The following is a 27,628-nucleotide window of genomic DNA, read 5'->3' as shown; positions in this document are numbered from 1 at the left end:
TACAAGCATAATGAAGGACAGTACAAACACAAACAGATCAAACTAGTTGAATGCAACTAAACAAACAGAAATATATATATAACAGTCCGAATAACAATCAATTTCACAAAAAACAAAACCAAATCAAGAGTTATTTATAGTGGCTTCCACATAAAACAGACAAAATGAAAAGAGGATTAGAAAACTTACCGCGTAAACACTAATCAAATATAATCTGTAGTTGCCATATCACTAATTAGAATAAATATACTTGAAGAGAGTAAAAAAGCAAATACATAAGAGAATTAGAGACATGTATATCATAATAATGACGGGCAAATTCTTCAGAAGAGTGTAACAATCTTAAATGTGTCTGTACCAAGTAAAGATGCTAAAGAAACCCAGAATGATCTAACATAACTAGAAAGAAAAATAAGTCCACAATTGAAGGTAGAGGTTTCAATACCTTTTCATATTAATGAACAGAGTAAGAACTCAGAAAACAGATAATGGCATAAAAGACTCTAAGTATCAATTCAAACTAATGGGCATTAACATAACCCACTAAATAGCCATTTAGCATTTTTTACACTTCAAGTATTATTTTTATTAAATTTTAAATCACATTATAATTACATCGCTTCCACCTTTCCCTGTCTTCCCTCCAACCTGTTCTATGTCCCTCCCTCTAACTCTTTCCATGTCACTCTTTCACTCTCCCTCTCTTTTCATTATTGTTGTTATGTGCACCTATCAATTATATAAATACAAGCTGCTGAGACACTCAGTGTGCCTGCATGCATGTGATGTCATGGCTTACCACTCTGTTTTGGATGGCCAGCTAAGGGGTTCATCTCTGGGAAATGCTCACGCTCCTTCTCTTAGCAGTCATTGGAATCTCAGCCAACTATGTGGGGCTAGTAAAATCATGGATCTCGACAAGAACCTACTACCACCACTTTACTAGACCAGCATAATTACCAACTGCACCTAAACCTTATCCTTACACCCACAGATAAGTGTACTTCTTACTCCTCATCTAAAGAGGTGTGTCTTTTCAGAAAACCATCATAGCCCATGATCAATAGATCATGTGCAGCCCAGCTTAGATGGACAGACCTACAACTTAGCTCCTGCCTTGAAGGCTCAGGGATATCCAGGAAGAAGGCAAAAAGATTCTGAGAGCCAGGAGACCAGAAAGACTGTTGTGACATTATGTTTTCTAGAGACAACAAAAAAAGTTTCACCCACAATACCTAACAGAATGGCTTCCTAATACAAAGGCAATGATATTGTAAATAAGCAAGCTAACTCAGACAAAGGAAATCACATTGAATGTCCTCCATAGACAAAGAAACATAGGTAATGCAACACCTCTGTAAAGAGCACAGGAAATTCTCACAAAAATGGCTGATATGCTAGGCCATGAAATAAGTCCCAGTGAATTTTAAAAGACTGAAGCAATATAAATGAAGTCTTTAACCACGATAAAAGTAATCTAAAATTCAATGAAAGAAATCTCTCACAAATATTCAGCTGTGAGCTGGGCATGGTGGTACACTCTTTTAAATCCAACCCTCTAGAAGCAGAGGCAGGAGCATCTTCCTGAGGTCATAGGCAGCCAGTTTACACAATGAGTTCCAAGTCTGCAGCGATAAACATAAGACCCTGACTCAAAAAACAAACAAAAAAGTAAACATTTGTTATTTATTAATTTCTAAATTTATGTTACTTAATAGGAGACAAAGGAAAAGGGGAGGGGCAGCAGGAAAAAAAAAAAAAAAAAAGAAGGAAGATGGAAAGAGGTAGGGAAGAATGAGAGAGCACACCAACGCGGGCAAGCCTGCAGAGGTCAGAGGACAACTCTCTGAAGTGGCTCTCTCCTGCCTCCTTGTGGGATCCAGATAATCAGGCTGTGCGTAAGCAACTCTACTCACAGCAACAATCTCATCACACACCCATGTCACTTGACTAGCTCTGGAACTGACTAAAACCCTGTGGTGAATTGTTTTAATTACTTTGAAGTGGGATGATCCAACTTTAAGCCAGATCGCGTGAGCTGGGAAGATCCGCCTTTAACCTGGGCTACACCTTCTGCACGCAGCCTGTATAAGGGACATGGAAGAAGAAGATTTGCTCTGCCTGCTTGAGCACTAACAAGTGGGCTTTCACTGGCGTTAGAGCCTGTTTCTTCAGGGTTACGGTGTATACTGTACACAATTGAAGAGTAATTGAGCTCTCCAGCCTCACGAAGTGAACAACTATTGGATTCTTATATTTTCTGTTGGTAGACGGCCATTGTTGAACTAGCTGGACCACGGCTATTAAGTCACTCTAATAAAGCCCTAATGGTAGGTAGATAGATAATAGATAGATAGATAGATAGATAGATAGATAGATAGATAGATAGATAATAGATAGATGATAGATAGATAGATAGATAGATAGATAGATAGATAGATAGATAGATGATAGATGATAGATAGATGATAGATAGATAGATAGATAGATAGATAGATAGATAGATACATAGAGGTAGAGATATACACATATAGATACAGATCCATTCTATCATTTCTATTACTCTAGAAAACCCTAACACAAACACAAACTCAATTATTAAACATAAGTGACTTTTTTGCAACTTCAGTGTTAAAAAAGTAAATCACATAAATTTTTACAAAGTACTAAGTAAGTGAAACTGAAAAATGGCACACAGAATTTGTGGGGCTCATGAAGCTAGCTCTATCTCAGCAGCAGAGCACTGGCCTAGAACTTATGGAATTTAGCACAAGTAGTGTTTACAGGGAAAACTGCAGTTAAATCCTATAAGTGTTTCTTAACCTACAATGAAATCCATCTCAATAAACTGACTGCAGGTTAAAAACGTAAGTTGAAAACACCTTAATTATACCAAACCTTTAACCACTATAGCTCAGCAACACTCAGTGCACGGCACAGCACTGGCTGATTAGTTATTGATAAGCTGAGTGGAAACTGAGCTCAGTGCTACTACCCAGAATCATAACAGATTACCATATGCCCCACACATTGCCGGTGTGTACCATACTTTTGGTTTCAAATGAGTGAGTCTGTTAAACATGTAGAAGTAAAACTGAAAGAGCAAATACCAAACAGCATATAGAAAGCATTAGATAGCAAGACATTATCAAATTGAATTTACAACCTCAAGCAGAAATCCACTGGAAAAGAGGCAGTCATGCCAGTGTTTTGCTCCACTACAGACATGTTTATGGTGTGAGGTAAGCAACACTAACCTCAGTTGGAAATGGTTTACTGTAGTGGACGTTTTGGTTATGCTATGTAAATATGTTTTTGTTTTGATCCCAGGTGTGGGATGTGAAACCGCCTTTAATTTATCCACAACTGATAACAGGCTTGTGAGAGGGCATGTGTTCTTTGTAAGCTAGAAACTGCCTCGTGAAGGGTGCGTAGTCCTTGCCAGCTGGAACACATCCCTGTGTGGACTCTGAGAGGATATAAATAGGACTGGGGCAGGGGGCTCCTAGAGAAAAATGCTCTGGAGAACGCTCCTAGAAAGAAACTCTCCAGAAATCGCTTCTAGAAGGCTGCGGATGCTTCGCTCCACTATTGCTGTTTGCTGCTTGCTGTTTTCCATTTGCCACTGTTGTTTGCTGTTTGGCTGAAATCCTGACAAGAGTGGAATCACCCCAAGGAACTGCATCTAAAACAGTTTACATCCCCTCTCGTACTAACTTTCTTTCTCTCCTACCTATGGTCAGTGGGTGGGAAGGGAGGTAGAGGCATTAAGGAACCCCAAATAAAGTAGGTTTAAAAAATCTGAAGCCTACAGTTTACTTTCTACCTGTTCTAAAGATAATAATGATTTTAATACCTTTAGCAGTGTGCTGTTCTCCTTCCTGCCTATTATAAAGAAAGAGTCAAGGGCCCTGAAACAAAGTTTTGGAGCACTTTTGAAATACACATGCTGGAGTCTGGGAAAAGAAAGCCTTCTTTACTACCAGAGTCTGCTTTTTTCAAGCCCAAACAATACATGAGTTATCAACACAATATATATTACAATCTAATACAGGATGTAGAACCAGTCCAAGAAGAAAACCTGAGTTGCAGTCAGCAAAGCTGAAAGGGCACAACCTTCTAAGCCAGTTGAAATGAGGCTTGAAGCTACAGGATTTGGAGTCTACTTGCTGGGTTTGGTCTTGTTTTGATCCAACATTTTCTATTATGTTTCTAATCTCTCTTTGGAAATGATAATCTATATTCTACATCAAAATTATATATTTGGAGTATGCAATTTGCTTTTTGCTTTTATAGTGGGGTTACAATTCAGAGACTACCTCAATGTCTCAGAAGAGACTTGGACTTTTAAACTATATTGAGACTGAGGAACTATGGGGACTTTTAAAGTTGGACTAAATACATTCTGCACAAAGTTGAATGTGGGGTTGAATAAGAATGGCTAACATGTGTAGAATACTTGGTCCCCAATTGTCAGTGTCTTCATAGGAAATAGAAAAGTAGCCAAGACATTACCTAAAAATTTGAAGAAACATGAAACAAACTAAATTTAATGATAAACATGAAATAATCCCAAAAACATGAAAAAAAAGAAAGGAAAAAGAAAATTCAGTTAAAACCTAAGGCTTTATATATATAATCATTATAAATACTATAAACCATTATCCAGAGTACCAAGAGGAGGAAAAAAATACTACTGCTTCCAGGGGACATATGTTATGAACATTATGCCCATATATTCAACAACTGTGGTAAAAATGGAAAACTTCCTTATTAAGCAATCCAATCTGAAAAAACTAACTTAAGATATCACAAAGTGCTCTATATCTACCCAATAAACATACTAAAACTTCAAAATACTACCCCTAAAAACAAAACAACCCCAAACATTTTCACTGATGATTTACATCTGACAGTTAAAAAAAGAAAAAAAATCATTTTATTTCCACAAAGGATAGTGGAAAACACTTCCTAGTCCATTTTAAGAAGTTGATATTATCATATCTAAGCCAAATGCCAACTTTATGCAGAAAGTTATAAAAATCATCAATAAAGACTAAGAAAATAGAATCTGCAGTGTGTAAAGGCAAGCCCAAACAGGGTTTATCACAGGAATACAAGGTTGGCTTAACATCTAAAAATAATTTAGTATAATTCCTGAAGCCTGAATTACACATTTTAAGTCAACTCCAGAAAGTTTCTTATCCACTTCAGACTGGTGACTAACTATGGCATTTCTATTTGTGAAGACACCAAAAGCTAGCAAGTCAGATCACAGAAACACACAGTAAGATGCTACAGGAGTTAGGTTTCAAGTGATATAACCAAATACCTGAAATATCTTTAAAAGAGAAAAAAAATGTTATTTTACATCATAGTTTGGATATTTCGTTGACAATGTTGGTCCAATGCTTTGGGTTGGCGGGGGTGGGGGAGGGGGGCGGTGCAGTGAGGAAAGAACATAAAGCAGAAAGGGCTGCTTTCCTCGGAGCATGCATGGAGCAAAGAGGAGACCCAAGTCTTTCAGTTTCCTTCTGAAAACACATCCTCTTATCTGCCTCTTCTAATGTTCCATATTTTTAGAATGCAAAGCTGGAAGCCAAGCTCCCATGGGCTTTGAGACAACACTCCAAACCCAAACTAGCAAAATCTGCTTGACTCAGATCCATAACATGCAGCCTCCCATTAAAAACAGCTGACTGGGTACCAGTTCATGGGCCCTTCCCTGGAGACGGCCATTTCTCTCACTCTCAGCATCCGCACCCCACACCATCAACGCCTGCCCCCTGCCCAGTCACCATAGTTCTAGTCTAGGTTTGAGGCCCCAGAGGCTTTCTTCCTTCCAGGTCAGCATGTCCTTTGGTGTCCTTCTCGTTCTGGTCTTATTTACTAAGCCAAGCCCTGGGTCCTTATGGATGTAGCCTCTCTGCCATGTCTAGGAGACACAAGCTTACACCAACTTCCTGTGGCTCTTACAATCCTTCTGCCCCTATTTCTGCTATGACCCCCACAAGTGCAAGAATGTGCATCAGATGTATCATTATGAGTGATCAACCCTGCCATCACATCAACAAAAATAACATTACACAGAATGAACAGTCTGTGTTTATGTATTTAGGAGTGTGTGTGTGTGTGTGTGTGTGTGTGTGTGTGTGTGTGTGTGTAAAAACAATGAAAAATAGGCCATAAATTTGAGAGTGCACAGGAAGTTTGCTTGGGAACAGTTAGAAGAAAAGAATGGAAGGGGGAGAAATTATGTAATTATATTAAAATTTAAAATATATAAGTAAATTTTATGGGCAGAAAAATTTTATTTTTTAAAAAGATGTACTTATTTATTTATACAGTAGTTGGCCTGCATGTGAGCAGAGGGCACCAGATCTCATTATAGATGGTTGTGAGCCACCATGTGGTTGCTGGGAATCGAACTCAGGACCTTTGGAAGAACAGCTAGAGTTCTTAACCTCTAAGCCATCTCTCCAGCCGCAGACAAAATTTCTCGGTCAAAGCCTTCATCAACAAACCTGGGAATATCAGAGGCTAATTTTACTGAAATATAATCAAGGCTATTTCAAATAATGAAAATAAATTAACACTAAGTTCAGTTATGTCCAGAAGGCATCAGAACAAAACGCAGACATTCTGGCAGTGAGAGGAGAAGAGGGATAAACCAAAATTGATTCATAGAAACAAGGACCAGTTTCAGAAGATCTTTCCAGGAGTCAAGAAGAAATGATTTGACAAATCAATACTACATGGGAGACAAACTGTTATCCTATAAAACTGGCAAAAAGAAAGGTAATCTTTTAAGTGAAGAATTCACTACAAAGCTCTCTTCGTCCCCAAGCAATGACAAGCTGTTTGATATGCAAAATTCCCCCTTTATGCTTCTGGGTGAACTCACTCATTATGATAATTTCTAGTTCAATCCATTTGTCCACAAATTTCGGGAATTCTTTGTTTTTAATAGCTGAGTAGTATTCCATAGTGTAAATGTACCACAGTTTCTTAGTCCATTCTTCTACTGAGGGCATATATAGGGGGAGGATGTCTCCCTCAATCACAGACATAGGAGAGGGGAGAAGGGGGGAAGTGGGAGGGAGGGAGGAATAGGAGGATACAAGGGAAGGGCTAACAATTGAGATGTAATATGAATAAATTAATAAAAAAATGAAAAAAATTAAATAAAATTCAAAACAAAAAAATTCTTCTTTAAAGACAGCAATCCATATCCTCACCATCTTCATTATCATCAACATTATAGTCCATTATGTTAAACTTCTATGCACACGCATCACTTTTTTATCATGTGTGTGTATGTGTCGGTATATGAGTACCCACATGCACACATGCACAGTGGGCAAGACATGCTGCAATGTATGTGTGTGGGTCACAGGACAGCTTTCAGGACTTCTCTTCCAGGGGTCAAGTCATGCCAAAGGGTTGACAGAAAGCCACTTCTGCCCCTAACCATGTCACTGCCCGTAAGTTAAACTTTTCCATCCAGAACATTCTGCCATATCTTCAGATTTTTCTGCCACTTTTCATCCCAGTCACTCTGTTGAGTTTTTTCAAACATTGACAATTATCCAGAGCACCCTCCACAACCACCTACCTCCCTCTAAAGCTCTAGGAACACCTCAGAAGAATAAACAGAAAGAAAGAAGAGGTGGAAGACCGCGAGCAGTGCCGCGAGACACTATCACATGGTTATTCCACTCATGAATTCGCACCAGCTCTATTTACCTACAAGACCCACATAAGACCAAGCCACCCAGACGTCCTGAAGAGATGGAGAAGATGATGCCCCAGGCCCCACACCACCTGCGATACTAGCCCTTGGGAGACAGAGGTCAGGATCACAATCAGTCTTCGTTGCTTTTATATAAGGCCAAATGTAGCATCGAGGATGTCCTCAGCTACACAGCAAGTCTGAAGCCCAGCTGAGATTCTATCTTTAAAAGAAAAGAAGTCCTTAAAACTTACCAACGTACCCAGATATGAAATAATTTTAAAGTGCTAAAGATGTGGATGATAAGCCAGACTTAAAGCAGAGAGACACAGAGCGAGAAGGGGAAGGGGGGGAAGGAGGGAGGGAGGGAGGGGGGGAAGGAGGGAGGGAGGGAGGGGGGGAAGGAGGGAGGGAGGGAGGGGGGAAGGAGGGGGAGAGAGAGAGAGAGAGAGAGAGAGAGAGAGAGAGAGAGAGAGGCGCTAAAAATGAAAGGAGGCATCTTTGAGTCAAGTAATAAACGCCATGCTGAGCATATGACAGACATTCCTATACAGAGTCAGTGTGCAGAGAGAGCACCAAAGCCCTCGGCACCAACCATCCTTCACTTCCTATTGCTAGAGCCTTGCTTGCTCCTGTTGCAGGACTTGCAGGATGGCAACCTTTCACCCAGTCCTGCCCTGCTCGGTCTGAGAAGACAGTCTACATGGATTGGCTGGCTAACTGTATTGAGCTTTAGTGTTTTCTATTTTTTTAAACCCCAAAAGAAAGCAGGACTAGGGAGATGGCTCCCATATTAAATTGCTTGTCAAACCAACGTGAAGACCGAGCTCAGATTCCTATCATCCATACAAGAGCTGAGTACACAGGCATGTGTCTGCAACTGCAGCACACAGAGGCACACAGATCCATGCAGTTCACTTGCCACCAGCCCAGTAAAATCAAAACATTCCAAGTTCAATGAAGGACCTTGTCTCAAAAAAACAAGATGCAGACTACATGTAGAGAACACTCAATATCAACCTTTGGCCTCCATATATGCACACACACCTACACAAACATACATATAAACTCCACATACAAAGCCCCATGGCTTAAAGTGAAGCTATAATGATACTGATGATTTTGAGGTAACTACTGACTTTATAAGATGGAAGCCTTGCCTGAGATGGGGCAAGGATCATTGGACATGAACCTCCAGGGCACTCTTGAATCCCTTTCTTTTCCCAATTCTCACATTCTGATAATACTATAGATGGCTGCTATGTAGTAGACAGCACACCGTGTCTGTAATGGTTACAGCCTATTACTTATCTACTATCCTGCACTGGGACATCATCAGAGCATGAAACACTTGTGGCCTCTATATTCTTATGTTCTTGAATAACATCACGATCTCTCTATTGCCTTTATTACAAAGGTACTTCCTGACACTGGTCTTCTTTATAACAGTGTGATGCACAAGTACATTTTTTTTTTATATCACTCTGCTATTAAAGCATATGGGTTTCTTACACTGAGCCATTTTTATGTCCCAAAACCTGGCTACTTTGAGAGTAGCCACTGTCCATGGTGGTCACTTATATTGTCCACGATGGTCACCTCTCCTTAAGGTTAAGCTGTCTCAGGGTAAACTCTCTTTTCTAGTTCCATTGTTATGTCAGGTGATCTCAATTAGGACTATGACATTAAATATTATTTTTATACTAATGATTTTATGATCACATTTCAGCAGATCATTATCACTTATTGCAAATTAGCTGTGTATTAATTCTTCATTAGCCCCTTGTTCCAACCTAATCCAAACCATCACCCTGTTTCTGGCTGTGCGGAGACAGTCTGAAAACTGAAAGCCAAAATCGCCTTCATCATTTTAGTTTTGCAGGTAAGCACTAGTTCTACTATTCCTTTGAACATCACCTCTAAAAGACAAACCAAGATGATATAAATTGAGCTAGGAAACGTACTGCTTTATTGCACATATGGCTGAAATTGTTTTAGTAAAATATAGGCCAAGGTAGCTGTGCTCATTGCTATGACCAAAATTCCTGACAGAAACAACCTCAGGAAGAAAGGTGTGTTTGGGCTCACAGTAGGAAATTTCAGCCCATCGCAGTGGGGAAGGCAGGAGGAAAGCTCAGTCCACAATGAGAGCAGGCTATTCACACAGCAGCAGAGCGGGGCGCTAAGAGAGCACACCAGAACCAGGAAAAGGGACAGCCCAGCTTGGCCCCTCCAAAGAATCTACTTCCTGCTTCCTAAAGGCTCCAAGCCCTCACACCAGCAACACAGGCTGTGGGAGACACTTCAAATTTTAAACGTAACAGCAGAAGTATAAATTATTGATGCATTTTTTACTATCCAGTTAAAAGTTGGATAATATTTCCTCTAGAGATAAAACTATTAGATAGCAGAACTGAAATACACAAAAAAATCTAGAACTCAGAATTCCCCAACCATGTCTAAGACAAATTCCTTTGTAAGTATTAATATTGAAGAGTTTGAACAAAATTTCCCCAAGTTCCAGTTAACATAATAGCAGAATACAGGAAACCCAGATTACATGACACTCCACTCAACAAAATGCAGTAAAGATACTGATCCTGATTTAAAAATCTTTTAAGTGTTTGTTTTGCCATTAAATGACAACCTTGAGCAAAAAGAGCATGAAGAAACCTTACATCTGTGAAATCTTGAGTCTATGACTCATTTCAGGCACTGTAATGGTTGCTGTGAGCAACACTTGCAAATAGCTTAGGCACTGACATCCTTATTTGACAACTGGAACGAACCAAGACGATCCAAATATTCTCATGCTATCACTGCACACAGTGGAATTTTCCTCAGAAAGTAATTTAAGTATGTACCTTTCAATGCTGTAGTTTTTTCTTTTTCATCTGGACCTCCCTGCTGGATTTGTGCCATGTTTATCCAAATTGGCAAGAAAATTAAAAAGCTCAAGGAAATAGACATCGATCTTCAGAAGACAGTCTAGAATGAATGAGAGCAATAAATTAAGCTCTACCCAAAGCCTGCCTGTCTATGATAGCTTCCTAGTTCCTAGAAGAGGAAGAGAAAACTTCCTACTATGAGCGCCACTCTACTTTGTGGACGCACGCACCACAAAGCTTATCACTGCCTGCTGCAGATGACAGCATTTATGTGTCATCTGCTTCAGTTAACAGCTTACAAGTTGTTATATAGCATAAACATCACCAAACATAAAATCTCAAATCTTTAGATAACCTGTAAGCTTGTTCAAATTGCACTTAGCTCTTTATCAGCCAACAGTATTTATGTGTGTGTATGTTTAAGACAAGCTTTGTCTATGTAGCCCAGGCTCACCTGGTCTGCATGATCCCTTTTCTGGATTTATGATCATCTCATATTTGATATCTTCAGGTAATTTTGAAAGAGTGGAAATTAATATAAATGGTAAGCATGTGCCATTTAGAAGGTCAGAGTATTCTCTAGTATATAGATAGTTATTAAGATTAAAAAAACATAAATATTTAAAGTAACTACAAATGGCCTAAAGTTTAATTAAAAATGTAACTGTAAGGGAAACAATTAGAAGCTTTTTGAAAAACTACACTTACTTCACTATCTAAAAGCTACACTTTATAAATGGCACTCCAGGAAATAGCATATTATAAAATTATGATTTATTAAAATCTAACTCAATTCCACTCTGACCAAAAGCAGTAGAGCTATAGTTGGCCTTTCACCGTCTGCCCATGAGCAAGAATGAAAGCAACTTATCCTAATGTTTAAAAGAAAAAGCTACAGCACATTCAAGGAAAATACCTGAATTTAGATCATACATTAAAAAATACATCAAAGCCAGGCATGGTAGTGCATGCCCATAATCCTAGCAATTACTCTGAGAAAGGTGAATTACAAGTTTGAGGCCAGCCTGAGCTTCAAGGGAAGACTCTATCCCAAAAGCTGACAGTGAACAACAGGAAGAAAAACTTACACTGACAACAGCAATAAAGCAAAACTGAATATCCTACGGCTCAGAAACCCAACTGATTTGTTACTTGTATGCAAATTTCAGTTTCCATTCTTAAGTACACTTGAAGCCTCAAACCTCACAAAGAACTACAGGCAGCTCAGGAGTGCTGAGAGTGGGAAAAAAATCATCTCCAGGGAAGAGCACTTCAACTGGTTATCCAACACCAAATGGTCAGCCTGGAATACATACATACAACTAATACTATACAGACTAAGTCTGAAGGTTATATTTAGAAATGTGTGTGTGTGTGTGTGTGTGTGTGTGTGTGTGTGTGTGTGTATGTGTGTACATATATATATATATATATATATATATATATATGCATATAATAACAATTAAGAAAAATAAGACCATGAATCTGAAAAAGAGTAAGGGCAATATATGGAAGAAAAAAAAGAGAAGGGAGAAATGTAATTATATTATGATCTCAAAATTAAAAAAAAAAAAAAATCCCACAGCCATAGCGATAGTCAAAGGATATAGCAAAAATACATCATGACATACCTATTCAGTGAGTATATAAACAATTTTAAGGCCTAATAATGAAATCAAGTGTTTCAAGCCTATGAATATTGCACATGGCCATAACCAGGAATGCTCATGTCTCAACTCTACAGTAGGTAATGTAAGAGAAAGGGCACTGGTTCCTCCACCAACTTGAAGGAGCCTGTGTTATTTTCCATATTTGTACAACGGAAATGACAATCATACTTCCTTCACAGTAAAATTAAATATAAAATATTTAGTGCAGTGCCTGCTCTATAATTAATTGTCCAACATATATTAGCTTATAGTTTTTAACTGTTAGAAATGAACCTAATTCCCAATTAATAATAGCAGGCCACTTAATATCTAAAATTTATATTTTCCCATTTATAAAATTTACTAATACTAGTACTAGTTGCTGAAAAGTAAGCAGTATAGATGTTTATAGCAAATTATTGCTATTACTAGCAGTATCTGTGTAGCCAATGTAATCAAATCTCCTAAAAGGAATAACTACAAAAAAGATAACAGCCTACAGTTTACATCTGAAGTGTTCCCTAAAGCTAATGCATTAATATTAAAGGTCCAGCTGCAATGCGGGGCACTGCTGGAATGTGGAATAGCCTTTAAGAGGTAGCAGTGGAAGGAAGTTAGATCATTCGAGGTGTGAACTTGAAAGAGGTATTAGGTCCCCAGATTGCTCCTGTCTCTGTCTCCGCTTCTTGACCATCATGAAGTGAGTGACCTTGTACTCTCCATAGCGATGCTCTTGCAGTATTGCCACAATTCCAAAACCAATGTAGACAATTAATCCTGGACGAAAGCCCCCAAATAGACTATTCATCTCAGGCATTTTCTCACAGAAACCAAAAGCTAGCTAACAAAACCTTGACTACGAAATCATTTTCACTTAGTATAAAAATATCTATTTTTTTCTATGAATGGACAACTCAAAATTATATAAATTCAATATAAATAAAATATGTAAATATTCATTAAAGAAACATCATAGTCTATAAGCCAGGCAACATTCTGCAATGGTGACTACAACAGATACAGTCACTGCCTTTATAGGGCTTACTAGGTGAAATCAAACTGAAAACAATCAAAACAATAATATAGATTTAGATAGACTGACAGTTACTGTCATATCAAAGTGATACTTGTAAGGGATAGTATGACAGTCAAGATTTAATCAGATCAGACAAGTCTATATATGAGCATCACCAGCAGCCCCTCATTAAACACAATTCTACAGCAGAAATTAAAGAGAAACGCTTTTAATGAGCGGTCCTTTCCTAACACCTCTATAACTGTATTGGCTATATACAGAGAGCTACTTGCAGCCTGCACATTATCCATCCCTCTGGCAATAGAATTTCTTCTAACTATAAATCACTGTCTTAGGGTCACAATTGCTGTGATGAAACACCACGACCAAAAGCAAGTTGAAGAGGAAAAGGTTTATTTTGCTGATGAGTCCATATTAATGATCATCATCAAAGAATGTCAGGGCAGGAATCTAGAGGAGGCAAAAGTTAATTCTGGGGCTATGAAGGGGTGCTGCTTACTGGTTTGCTCCTCATGGCTTGCCCAGTCTGCTTTCTTATAGAACCCAGAACCAGCAGTCCTGGAGTGGCCTCACTCACAATGGGCTGGGCCCTCTGTGATGGCTGCAATGCGGGTGGCCTCCATAAGGCTCAAATGTTTGAATGTGTGGAACTCAACCAGGTGAAACTGTTGGCCAAGGAATAGGAGAAGGTGTATCACTAGGGATAGGGTTTGAGGTGTCAAAATCCCAGGCCAGGCCCTCTCTCCCCTCCCCTCCCTCCCCTCCCCCTCCTCCCATCGCTCCTGGCAGACCAGGATGTAAAGCTCTCAGCTGCTGCTCCAGTGCTATGCCTGTCTGAGTCCTGCAATGATGGCCATGTACCAACCTTCCTTCTAAAACTGTAAACAAGCTCCCAATTAAATTCTTTCTTTTAAGACTTGCCTCGGTTGTAGTGTCTCTTCACAATAGAATAGTAACTACGACACACTCCCACATCCATCACTAATTAAGAAAACGCCTTACAGGCTTGCCTCCAGCCAGATCGTATGAAGACATTTCTTGATTGGGTTCCCTCCTCTCAGATGACTCTAGCTGTGTCAAACTGACATCAAATTATCCAGTACAACCACTATGTCATTTTTCATTAGCCCCCAATTATCTGATTCCTGAACAGAACAGCATATATAATTATTTCACCATAGCTGTATTAATATAGAATACATTTTGATGCAAAGATCACATTTACTTGTGTGTGTGTGTGTGTGTGTGTGTGTGTGTGTGTGTGTGTGTGTGTATACCTGAGTATAGGTATATGCATCATATACATTCAAAAGGCTATCTCTCCAGACTATAAATTCACATCGTAAAGATTCTCATTCATCATTCTTATGATTAAATAGCAATCAATAATCATTATTCTTTATTTTAATATGAAACAACCTAAAAATTCACAGAGCATTTTACTGTGGTGATGACATATAAGCTGAGGGATTAGGAACTTCCACACATGACCCTAACCTTAAAATAGCAGACAAATCAAGTAAGCACGAAGGAAAAGTAATCTGTCTATCACTCTTATCCTATTTTAGACTTTACCTTCTTCTGTTATTTTCCATGGTTGTAGCACAGCTGGTGAGGCTAAATCAGAAACATTATAAATTGTCAATTTAGTTTTCCTAATAAAAATTCAGTTATAATCTGTACGACCACAGATAAACACTACTAAAAATGCAGCCAGCTAAGCGTTTGGTACATGTGATATATATTAGTGTGTGCACTTGACGCAGTTTATTTGGCGCTATCTGATGGAGGTGAGGTTATAGGGAATAAAGTACTTTCACTGATGTAAACTGGGACACAGTTGACATGTTGTGTACTTCATGATAACCACTGCTGCTTAAATGTGGTTTCCTAGAAATGGTTACAATACAAAGTCGATTCAAAACCTCTCCGTTTGCATTCTGTGAACTACACAAAGCAATTATCATATCTTTTCCTTTCTATGATTCCAACAGAGAGTCCACCGCATAGAATAAAGCTATAAACAACTTGTCATGCGTAATCTCTATCCAGTCAGCATTTCAAAACACGTAACAGTAGACTATTTATTTGCCCTGTTTGCTCAAAATATGGTGTGAACACATAAAATGTGCAGAAAGATACTGAAAGACCTATCTTTTCTCATTTGTTTGGTCCTAATCTGGTATCAAATACAAACTAGATATAAATGATATTGCCCTCATATTCTGAATACACAGATGAGCATACAAAATATGGCCAAGAACAAGTAAAATCGAGTTAATGTTCTCAGAACACTGGGGCTGGCCTGAATTGAGCCTAGCTACAAAGACTCTATACTCAATAAGTGAGGCTCTGGAAATCAAGTTCAAAACAGCTGACTTGCAAAGGAGAGCTGACTAAATCAAATGGTACTGGTAATTTATGAAGAACTAAAGATCTAAAGAAATTACGATAAAAACAGCAATGTGGCACTTTGTAAAGGATGGCTCAAACTATTGCTAGGCAGAATCTAATTCCAAAGGTATTGCAAGAAAATATGTATATGGGAGGGATGTCTATGAGCATGTATGGACATTCATATGGGCACAGATGGAGACACTGAACAACAAAGGCATCAGGCTGGAACAGATATAGAAAACACAGGGTGATACTGGCCCTTGGTACATAGAAAATGGCAGTTTACTCAAGGAATGTAATTATGATCAGATAAAAGTTTAGGTCTGAGTACAAACAGCTAATTCAAAGACATCAAAAATAAATCCTCTTTCTTTGTCTGATACAATAGATTCAGATGAGAAATCTAGGTTTGAATCTCTGTTCCATCATCTGCTAGCTAAGTGAACTACCATCAAAGAATGTACACAGAATTGTTTTACCAACCATAAATCGCTTTAGAAACACCAGTCATGCACAGTGTGGTGGTACATGTGTGCAGTCCTACCACCTAGGAAACTGACAAAGGAGGATCAGGGCCAACCTGAGATTCATATTCAGACTACATTTGAAAAAACACAGAAATAATAAGGTTCCCAGCAACTTGTGCTCAGAATTCCAGGATACTAAAGGTGATCCACTGTACAAATAAGAAGTGATATGCATCACTTACATGCACACCAGGAACAGGAAACAAAACACCACGATAATTCAATTTCTAAGATTATAATGAAGAAAATCATCATAAAATGCAGACAAAATGTAAAAATAATTTATGTATTTTACAATCCTTCCAAACCTGTACAGTGATATTAATCCAGCAACATGGCTACTCTGGCTAGAATACAGAGTGACAAATAGGAGAAAGATTTGACAGAATGAGCCAGAATAGAATACCCCCCAACTCTCACCAGAAGAGGAAAAAAAGGACTTAAGAGAACTGGGGGGGGGGGGAGAGCGAGAGAAAGAAGAAGAAGGAGGAGGAAGAGGAGGAAAAGGAGGAGGAGGAAGAGGAGGAGGCGGCTGAAAACATTCTAGGACTAGGTTAGATTGTACGGAAGCTAGAAGATTCCAGAGCTAAACATAGGTTAGCAGATGAAGCCAGTAAGCACTGACGATGAGAATTACCACAGGAGAATAAAAGACTAATTTAACACGAACCTTTGTATTAGTTTATTTCTCTGTGACAAAACACTGAACAAAATTGAATTAGGAAGAAAAGGGTTTACTTCATCTTACAAGTCTAATCCGTCACCAAGGAAAAACGGGGCAAGAACTCATGGCAGGAGCCTGGAAGCAGCTCCTCCAGCACCACGTCTGCCTGCATGCTTCCATGCTTCCCCCCATGATGATAATGAACTAAACACACAGGTAACATTATACAGACTGCACAGGTTGTATTTAGACATGTGTATGTGTACATACACATATATATTCATATTCACATGTAATAAAAGGTAAACACAACTGGGTCATAAATAGAACGAGCAGGGGTATATGGGAGGACTTAGAGGCAAGAATGGGAGGGGATAAATGATGTAGCTGTATTATAATATCAAACAAAGGAAAAAGAAATATTTTATCTTTTAAAAACTAGGCAGAGCTCCTAAGTATTATAGAGTATTAACAATATTTTGAGCCCTGAAGAAAGTAGTGTCTTAGCTAGGGTTTCTATTGAAGAGACGAAATAGCATGTCCAAAAGCAAAGGTGAGGAATGGTTTATGGGCTTACACTTCCACCTTGCTATTCGTCACGGAAGGAAGTCAGGACAGAAACTCAGGACAGGGATCTGAAGGCAGGGGCTGACGCAGAGGTCATGAGGGGTGCTGCTTACTGGCTTGCTCAGCCTGCTTTCTAATAGAGCCCTGGACCACCAGCCCAGGGATGCACCTCCCCCGCACAATGGGTGGGGCCCTCCCCCATTAAGCACTATTTTTAAAATGCCTTACAGGCTTGCCAGCAGCCCAGATCTTACGGAGGTATTTTCTTAATTGAGATTCCCTTCTCCCAGATGGCTCTAGCCTTTACCAAGTTGACATAAAACTATCCAGCACAGATAGTGAATATATAAAGTTTAATTATACTTTTATGCATAAACATTACTATGAAAAGTTGGTTTGCTTATTGGAATATAATTCCCATATAACAAAACACAATGATTATGACTACATATAATATTTTTCACTATTAACTATATAAAACTATACATACATACTATGTACACATATCTAGTGTGCACATGTGTGCGTGTGTGTGTGTGTGTGTGTGTGTGTGTGTGTGTGTGTGTGTGTCTTTTGATGTGGAATGAGGCAGGATCTCACATAAAGTATATAAATACTGTATCAATGTATACAGGCCTAGCATAACAATATATTTCTAAAAGATAGAAAAACACTAACATAAAAAGAACAACATCATTTTAGCATCACTGCCCTTTATAATTTATTCTATCAAGTGTTTTTTCTTAAAGATAATATTGCAAGTCCAGTGTCATCTATTTTGTCAAAAGTCTAGAGATCCTGCTAGGGATAAACTCTAGTAGACATAGTTAAAAAGAAAATAGTCAGATATTAAGAAAACTTCATAGTATCCATATATGACTAAATTACTGTTACTGAAATACAACAGATTCATTGCCTAAAAGGAAATAAGGGATATTTTCAGTAACAATGTATTATCTCAGAAACTTCTAATAGCTACTAAAATAAACAAATGTTAAATATTTCTTAAAATTTGAAAAATTAAAAATGTATGACCTTATACTAAAGCATTTTAAATATATATACTTCTGAAAATACTAACTTTAATTTATAGTTCTGTTTTTTCTTTGATTGGTATTATCCCACCATGTCTTCATAAGTAGAAGAAATAAAATCTGCCTTTGAAAATAAACAAGTAAGTAGAAATTTTTAAATTCTGATATCAGGAACAGTTCTAAGCAACCAGTGAATGAAAGATGAGGACAAAGGACTCAATTCAGAATAATCTGTTCTGCTGGCTGCTAGGGCATGGATTAATCTACTCACAAGAGAACACTTCCACAGAGAATCACCAGTCTACTGAACAATGTGAAAATGGGCTTTAATCCTGAGAAAAATAAAAAATTTGAAGTGAAAGGAGGAAATTCTGTGTGAAGGCAGCCACTGGAGGGAGGGCTTGATGTTAGAATAAAACTAAAAGAAGCAAACATTTTATTCAGTGCTTTGTCTGAACATAGCATTCCACTAAGCTAATTTCTATTTGTTGAAATGACAATTGCTGACAATACTGCTTTCTCTTCATGAGAGTTAAACCTCCTTCTACTGAAAAACAATGCTGGCTCAACTGTTCTTCTTTGGTACACAAAATGTCAGTAACATAATGATACAGGTGCCTGGACTGACAAAGAACCAGCACCAGTCTTGATCTTAGTATACTGAGTTCTAGATCTTATACTTGATATACTTGCTTACATGAAATAGTATACATTAATTTGTATCAAGGCCTCTGATGATTTTCTACACTTCTCAATACAGTGCTTGAAGTCTTAACTAGAGCAAAACGGTGTGAGGGAGAAAGAGAAACAAATAAAGGGAATGCCAATAGGAAAGGAAGCCATCAAAGTATCTCTATTTGAAGACAACTCAATTGTCCTGTTAAAGATACTACAGACTGGACCAGGAACTCAGTTCTAACAAGCACGTTCAGCAGACTAGCAAGATGCAGGGTCACATTCAACAACCTGGTTTTTCCAACACTGAACAGCCAAAAACAAATGGGAAGAAAATCCCATTCACAACAATTAAAGTAACAAAGTTGAGCAATTAGGTAAAAGGACTCTATAATGGAATTCTTAAATAAGAGAAGACAGGAAGCCCCTCTCATGCTGTGGGTCCCAGGGTTGCTGCTATGCAATGGCTGTGTTGCTAAAAGCCATCTTCAGAGTCAAACAGTCCCCATCAAGATTTCAGTGACATTCTTCACAGACCTAAAGAAAACCCTCAGATTTGTAAAAGCAAAGGACTGCTCAAATGGCACAGCCATCCTGGAGACAAGGCACAATGAGGGAAGTATCATGATGCCTGACCTTAAGCTAGACTACATACAGAACAGGTGGCATCCACCCCTCAGAAAGCAAGATACTAGAAGAAGAAAATCAGCATTGCAGCCACCTTTGGCAAAGGTATAAAACATGACTAGCAAGAACTAGTCTCTTTAACAAACAGTACTGGCAAAACTGGACATTCGTGTTGCAGAAGAATTATTCTAGATCTGGCTCTTTCATCCATACCAGTATCAAGTCAAGATGGCTTGGGGCCTTGGGGTAAAACCTGAAATTCAGAAACGATGAGAGGAAGGCACAGAAGCTACTTTTAGAAACAGGAATACGCAAGGACTCTGACATAAGGACTCACATAGCATTTAAGTGTATATGCAATTATACAGATATTTGTATACACATGACATGAAACTAGAGGGTCAACAATGAGGAAAGAAAAGGAGGGCTACAGGGCTAAGAGAAGAAAACATAGGAGGATCACAATGAAGAAAAACAAAATTATATTCTCTCCTACGAAGAATCAATATTTCATTGACACAATTATATTTATATGAAAGTATAGAGTGAATATTAGTAAATGTTAGGTCCTGCTGCAGGGTGTGGCTTGCATGGCCCGCTCTCTACCCCTACACACCCCCCACCTCTCCATCTCTCTCTCTTCCCCCCCTCTCCCCCCACCCTCTCCCTCTCTCCCTCTCTCTCTCTCTCTCTCTCTCCCTTTTCCCCACACCTCCCTACTCTCTCTCCTTCCCTTTCCCCATGCTGTTTGTTTAATCAACCAGTAAGAAGGAGGTAAGTCAGAGGTCATAGCAGATGATAAGGACATATGTGGCCAAAATACAAGGGTATATTTGTATGAAAATGCATTGAAGCCCTACTAACAAAAACAAAGACGCAGAGTAAAAAAAGAAAATTAAAAAATAAAACAGAGCCCAGTGCATTGCTCTCTATAAAGCTGGCACGTTTTGACTGGCCCAGCACTCAGAGGCAGAGGCAAAAGGATCTCTGAGTGCAAGGCCAGCCTAGTCTACATAGTGACTTCCAGGACAGCCAGGACTACACAAAGAAACCTTGTCTCCAAAAACCAAAACAACAACAAAAACATGGAAAACAGTTTCTGACAGTTGCCTTCTAACCTCCTCCACATGAACTATATGCACGCCAAAGCAAACATGCATACACACTCGCACATGTACCTACATACATATATACATACATACATTTCTTAAACTAAATTAAAAGTTTGTAAAAACAACAACAAAGGTATAAGTTGAGAAATGCTAATTCAGAACATGGCTGTTCTGTCAAGAGATCACATTCCAAAGTCTTCTCGGTCTGTGTGATCTGGCTGGAATAGAAACACACCTTTAATCCAGGAGACAGAGGCAAACAGATCTGAGTTCAAGGCCAGCCTGGTGAAGAGCAAGTATCAGATAAAGAAAAGATAAAGATAAAGAAAAAGATAAAGATAAAGGCATGGTGATACATGCCTTTAATCACAAATTAAGGTAAAAGTTAGTTGGTAGAAGGAAGCACCCATGTTTAAAAGTGATGTCAAATTGAGTGGCAGAAAAGATAACAACTCAGAGATATGACAGAATATAATACGCCCAACTCTCACAAGAAGAGAGAGGAAAGGGAATAAGAAGCCAGAAGAATAGAGCAGATTCCTGACTCAGTCTGAGGCCAAACATAGCAACTTCTGAGCCAAGAGAGAAGTCAGATTGAGTAAGTCAGCTAGGACAAGAGAGAGCCAGAACATCTGACTTGAACCAGATAGCCCGCAGCACTGATAGAACAAGTAGGGTGAGCTTATTAAGCAGTAAGTCTCAGAGGCTGAAAACATTCTAGGCCTAGGTTAGATTGTATGGAGGCTAGAAGCGTCCAGGACTAGGCATAGGCCAGCAGAAGGAGGTAGTAAGCCTCTCTCTCAGATGACAATTGAACAAGGAGAATAAAAGTTACTTTTACAGTTATATCTTATAATAATAGTCCCAGATAAAAGGTTGTAAGGTAAGTCCCTCCAAATTCATGTACTAAAATATAACCCCAAATGTGTTGACATTAGTAAGTGACTAGGTCATGTGTGCAGCACTCAGGAGTGGGAGTCGTCCTTTCAAAAACAAGGCCCAAGAGTTAGGAAGATGGCTCACTGGGCAAAGCACTTGCCATTCATGTAAAAGGACTAGAGCCTGGATCCGAGGCAGCCATAAAAACGCTAGTCAATATTCAAGTAGCAGAGGCAGGAGATTACTGGAGCAAGGATGGCCAGCTAAACTAACTGTATCAGTGAGCTCTGGGTTCAAGTAGCACACCCTGTGCCTCTGAGCTCTATGTGCACATGCAGCTGCACACAGATATGCCCCCCCCTCACAAGTGAACATGAAAATACACACCAGACACGTCTGCAACAGAACTTCTATGGCTCTTAAGCTCACTGTTCCTCAGCAGTCTTTGCAAGAGTCCAACGTACAGATGATTTCAATAAATTGCTTGCATGTAACTTCTATCTAAATCAACTTTTTTAAACAGAATTAACCAGATTTTTTTGCTACTGAAAAGAAAAAATGTAATTTGACAGGTGCCCCAAAATACTCACCTACAAATGCCTAGTATCTTACACACACACACACACACACACACACACACACACACACACACACACCATAAAAGGTAAAAACTGAAAACGATAGAAATTATTCATAAAGTCTGGAGCTAACCAATAGTAAGCTACTGCTTTAGTCAGCCAACTACATCCTTATTTAACTCACATATACCATGTTCAAGTTGATGTTTCTCCAGCCTTAAATCGTCTCAGGACAAGATATTGTTAGCTAGAGATCATTTCTACAATCCAAAGCCCACCAGAATTATTCAAATTTAACACTCCTTAGAAATTTAGCCTGCCCTGCCTTGCTTTGCCAGAGACTACCTTACAACAGATGTGGTTCTCAACAATTTTCTCCTGGATCTGCCTGGAGACCAAAACCTAGTGTTGTTCCTATAACCATGCATAGGGAGCCATGCCTTTCGTTTCTTGGAGGAATTGTGGGCAACACTAAACAGTTCTTACATGTTGGCCTTTCTTTGCAGTTGCCACTTTACAAATTAAGACCCAAACACATGGGCTGGCAAGACTGGTCATAAGGTAAAAATGCCTACCACCATCCCCATGACCTGAGTTCAAGTGTGGGGACCCACAAGGTAGAAAGAGAAAAAAGATTCCCACAAGTTGTCCCCTAGCCTCCTTCCACTGACATCCATATAGTGTGGCAAGTGCACAATGAGATTTAATTGTCTAAAGACCCAGTGACAAAACATATTGTTATCCTATACTACCCCTCCGCTGTGTGCTGGCTGTCAGAAGTACGGGAAAACAAGTGAAAAAAACTTATAACCACAAATTCCAACAGGCCTCACTGACACCAGCATTTGCCTTATTTCATGAGACTGTGGAGGTGCTATAATAATCAGATGAGACAAATGGGCACAAGTGCTGGGCAGGCTCTGCATAGGGGAAGGACATGACTCATGGGGGACTGTGGTATCCTCAAAAATGCCCCCAATGAGACCGAACAAACCTCTGAGATTCATAGCCTCCACCATATAAGAGCTGGCGTGGGTAACCCATAGCAGGCAGGGTAGTGGTTTAGTAAAACTTTAATCTATTTTAGGCATTCCCTCCCTATATCCATCCATTCCTCTCTCCTCTCCCTCTCCCTCTCCTCTCCTTCCCCTCTTCTTGTCCGGTTGACTAGGGTTGGAAAAGCCATGTTGTGACCCGCCCTATCAGAACCACACATGTTAAGTGAGGCTTCCTGCCAACAGCCACATGAGTAAGCTTGGAGTACATCCTACAGACACAAAATTACCCAAGTGTAGCCCCGGCTGACATCTTAATCGCATCAGAGGTTCTAATTCAGAGCTTCCCAGCTAAGAAGTCCCTAAATTTCTGACACTGAGAAGCTGTGTGAGATGATAAAGGCTTTTGCTTTAAGCTGCTAAATTTGGGGATAATTTATTACACAGCAATAGGCAACATATATTTAAATCCTTAATGAACTAGTGAATGTCACTTAGGCTTCCAGATTCATTAGTTCTCATCAGCACTGAACTGCCTAGTGATTTTCCAATTCAACAGTAATTTATGTTCCATGCAAGGAAGAAGCCTCCTTTAGATCTGCTAAAACAGAAATGGTATCTTGAACAGCCTTTGGATTTGAAAACAAATGATAAAAAAATTAGTATAAACTTTGGTATTTTCAGTAATGAGTTGACCTAGCTAAAAACCTTTATTCATTTTAAGAAGAAACAGAATGAAAATGGGAGTAAGGAAACTTACATTTTTAATTAAAACAGTTAAAAGCATAAACACATATGCTTGTTTTGATAAAATAATTATACAAGTTTCTCGTTAAGAAAAATATTCAGAATAAATAAGCTTGTTTTAAACAGTTTATTTTCCATGATAAAACTGAAAGAAAAAAAAAACATGTTACCATCTTCACCAGTCACACTCTTAAGAGGATGAATTCTTAGTTTTAAAAAGCCACCTGTCAAACACATCAGTACTACCTGACTTCATACATTGACCATCTATAATATAAAGTATTCAGTAGCCCTGCAAGAGTAGAAAATAGATTTTTAGAGTGATGTGACGCTGGAGTGAATGGCCCACACGGCCACTAGTACAATCAGTTTCGTTGATCTTAGAACAAAACCTAGAGTTCAGATGAGAATGCCAAGCCTAAGACAGGAGGAAAAGGAAGACACTGGTGCCCGGAGGACACAAGAGAGTCTAGGCAAGAGCAGAAGTTACTTGCACTGCTCAGGGCAGAGTCTGCAGCGAGTGCCAAAGTGCAAATACTGAAGGTATCTGGAAAAGAACAAGAAGAGGAGTGATATAACGACAAAAACATAAAGGTAAAGTCAGGCTGGAATGTTGGATGCTATGCGCATCAGGGAGTTAGCAGCAAATGCAGGGCATGTCCATAAGCACGCACTGTCTCAACAGTGAGAGCACAGCCAACAGGAGCACTTGGTTCAGCCCCAGGAAACAACCTGTCCCAGGACTGCCATGCAGAACGAAAGCCTAGTGTAGTAGGGACTTACTTTCAGATCAAAAGAATAGACTTAAATTAGAAAGAAACCAATGTTTAAATATAAACCTGATTTCTTAAGGTTCTTCAACTTTTCAACTTACACAGACTTTTGATTTTTGTGGTACTATTAACTAATAATACCAGGGCACACACATATTAAGGAAATGCCATATCACTAAGCTGTATCCACTTCCCTTTTTAAAACTATCCTATTTTGAGACATAGTCTAACAATTGCTAAGCCTGGCTTCACACTTGTGATCCTCTTGCCTCATCCGCCTGAGTGGCTGGGCCCACAGGCATAAGACACTACACCTGGCTCTGTGCAGTATTATGGAGTATAATGTTCTATTATTATCCAATAGAGCTGAGTAACATTTAGGATAAAAATTAGGCATATCTGTGAATAAAAATTAAACTCCAATGACTCAACAAATTAATAATTTCACCAAAAGTAGAATAAGATCAGAAGTATTCTCCAAATTATCCAAATTAACCAGCAAAAATTGAGCCATGAATAAGGCCATGATGGAAACAACCTAAATGTCCCTCAGTAGAAGAATGGATAAAGAAATTCTGGTATGTTTACACTGTGGAATACGACTCAGCTATTAAAAACAAGGAATTCCCAAAATTTGTGGACAAATGGATTGAACTAGAAATGATCATAATGAGTGAGTTAACGCAGAAGCAGATAGAGTCAAATGGTATATACTCACTTATATCTAGACACTAGCCCAAGAGGCATGTCCCATGAAAGTCTTCACTTACCAGGAAAGTGGTGAGGACATACTGTTGGGACTCTAGATGAGAGAATCATGGGAGAATGGGGAAATAGAAGGATCCAGAGGGTCCTAGAAACCTACAAGAAGAACATTATGACGGGCGGATCTGGGCCCAGGGGTCCTGCTCAAACTATGACACTAGCCAAGGACAATGCATGCAGTAAACTTCAAACCCCTACCCAGATCTAGCTGATGGACAGGACATTCCCCACCATTGAGTGGAGAGTGGGATATGACTTTCACATGAACTTTGGTGCCCCATATTTGACCACATCCCCTGGATGGGGAGACCTGGTGGCACTCAGAGGAAGGACAGCAGGCTGCCAAGAAAAGACTTGATACCCTATGAGCATATACAGGGGGAGGAGGTCCCCCTCAGTCACAGTCATAGGGGAGGGGAGTAGGGAGAAAGCAGGAGGGAGGGAGGAATGGGAGGATACAAAAGATAGGCTAACAATTGAGATGTAATATGAATAAATTAATAAAATATATTTAAAAATTTAAAAAATTGAACCATGACTCTGTTTACTGGCGGAAGTAAACAATATTTCCTCAAACTGCTTGGCATAAAATAGTAAATGTTAAAAAGTACTATTATTTCCTGGCCAGAGGTCTTTGGTGTCTATCTACCTATGTATGTCCTTCTCCATATTCCTTCATTACAGCGCATGCTGTATCATCCTATGTCCTGTGAGAACTCAGACATTACTGACGAGGATTTTTGATCCAAAATACTTGGAACAAGACTGTTTCAGATTTCACAGTACCTCAGATTTGGGGATTATTTTCATAGACTTTATAGTATAAGCTTAGCAAATCCAAATCAAAACCCTTCCAAAATCTGATAATTTTTGAGTATCATATATATGCACATAAAGTTTTTAATTCAGGATTTTGGATTAACAATGCTATGTCTAGGTTCATGTATCTCTATTTCCTAGCTTCTTAACATGAGAATGATAATGTTACTCTACACAAAGATTCATATATAAATATCTGAGTCATGTTAGTGGTTCTAATGTTATTTAATTCCTAAAATACTAGCATGTCCTAAATGGCTAACAAAACCCATGCCAAGATAATATCAATAGCATCACACATACACACACATACAATTTAAATTCTATTAAATATTCCTTTTCTTGTTGTATCTAACTAACACCTGTTCACTACCAAGCCCTAAATATACCTCATTACATCATGCAAAAGGCAAATCCGTATTTTAAAAATATTATAAATCTCGATAGATAGCTCCAGATGATCTCTAGAGATTCCAAGATGGCGGCGCCTATCACACAGTGTATCTGATCGACCGCAGGGAGACCAGGGACCTGACAGAAAGCCACAGAGTGCAAGAACTGGAGAGCACTAGGTGAGAGGGGACCCACGAAGTTCAGATCACATGTGAGCCTGGTCCTAGGTCAACCAACAGCCCACAGAGGATGGAGGACGGGACACCAGTCCCTGGATGCTGGTACAAAACCTGCCCGCAAACTGCAGCCGGGATCTATAACCCGAACTTGATATATGGGACAGTGAAACATCAGAGCTCCTGGCCTGAGTAAATCTCAAGGAAATGGGTGGATCTGTCCTAAGACCCCCCTACCTGACTTGGGCCAGTACACAGAAAGCCCCAGGGGCTACAGAGAAGCCCACGTGGCTGTGAACAAGTGCCCCAGCCACAGTGGTATGTCTGAATGCGACCAGACAGGAACCTACCCATTGGCCACCGTGGTCTGTCCCTGTACAATTAGGCAGTTAGAACCCGGCCTAGCCAGCCTGCAAGGCCCAGCAGGGTCTCCCATGCTCTTGGGAGAGGCGGGGCAACCCTGAGGGGTCAAAACAGTAACCTAAACAGCAACTCAAACAAACAGGACTGAACTGCCAAAGTTGTGCCTTCTAAAAGGGTTCAGGGAGGAGCCTAACTACTGGCCACAGCTGTCCACACCTACACAATAGGGCAG

At 39.3% G+C, this 27,628-nt stretch overlaps 1 protein-coding gene across 11 annotated transcripts in view; it reads right to left on the bottom strand.

The window, feature by feature from the left end:
* ARB2A (ARB2 cotranscriptional regulator A) overlaps positions 1-27,628 on the bottom strand; it is a 363,769-nt gene that overhangs the window by 325,521 nt on the left and 10,620 nt on the right. For 7 of the 11 annotated variants that reach the window (XM_084802551.1, XM_084802558.1, XM_084802555.1 and 4 more), the window contains one exon: positions 10,597-10,720. The exons of the other annotated variants lie outside the window; for them this stretch is intronic. In XM_084802551.1, coding sequence (XP_084658677.1) covers positions 10,597-10,702 — 106 coding nt within the window. In that variant the 5' untranslated portion in view covers positions 10,703-10,720. Of the gene's footprint in view, positions 1-10,596; positions 10,721-27,628 lie in introns of those variants that run through there. 11 annotated transcript variants of the gene reach the window in all.

Source organism: Acomys minous (assembly GCF_964271855.1).
Source record: "Acomys minous genome assembly, chromosome: 11".
Taxonomy (NCBI): Eukaryota; Metazoa; Chordata; class Mammalia; order Rodentia; family Muridae; genus Acomys; species Acomys minous.
Note: the sequence above shows the minus strand (reverse complement) of the source record. Positions and strands in the feature narration are given on the sequence as shown.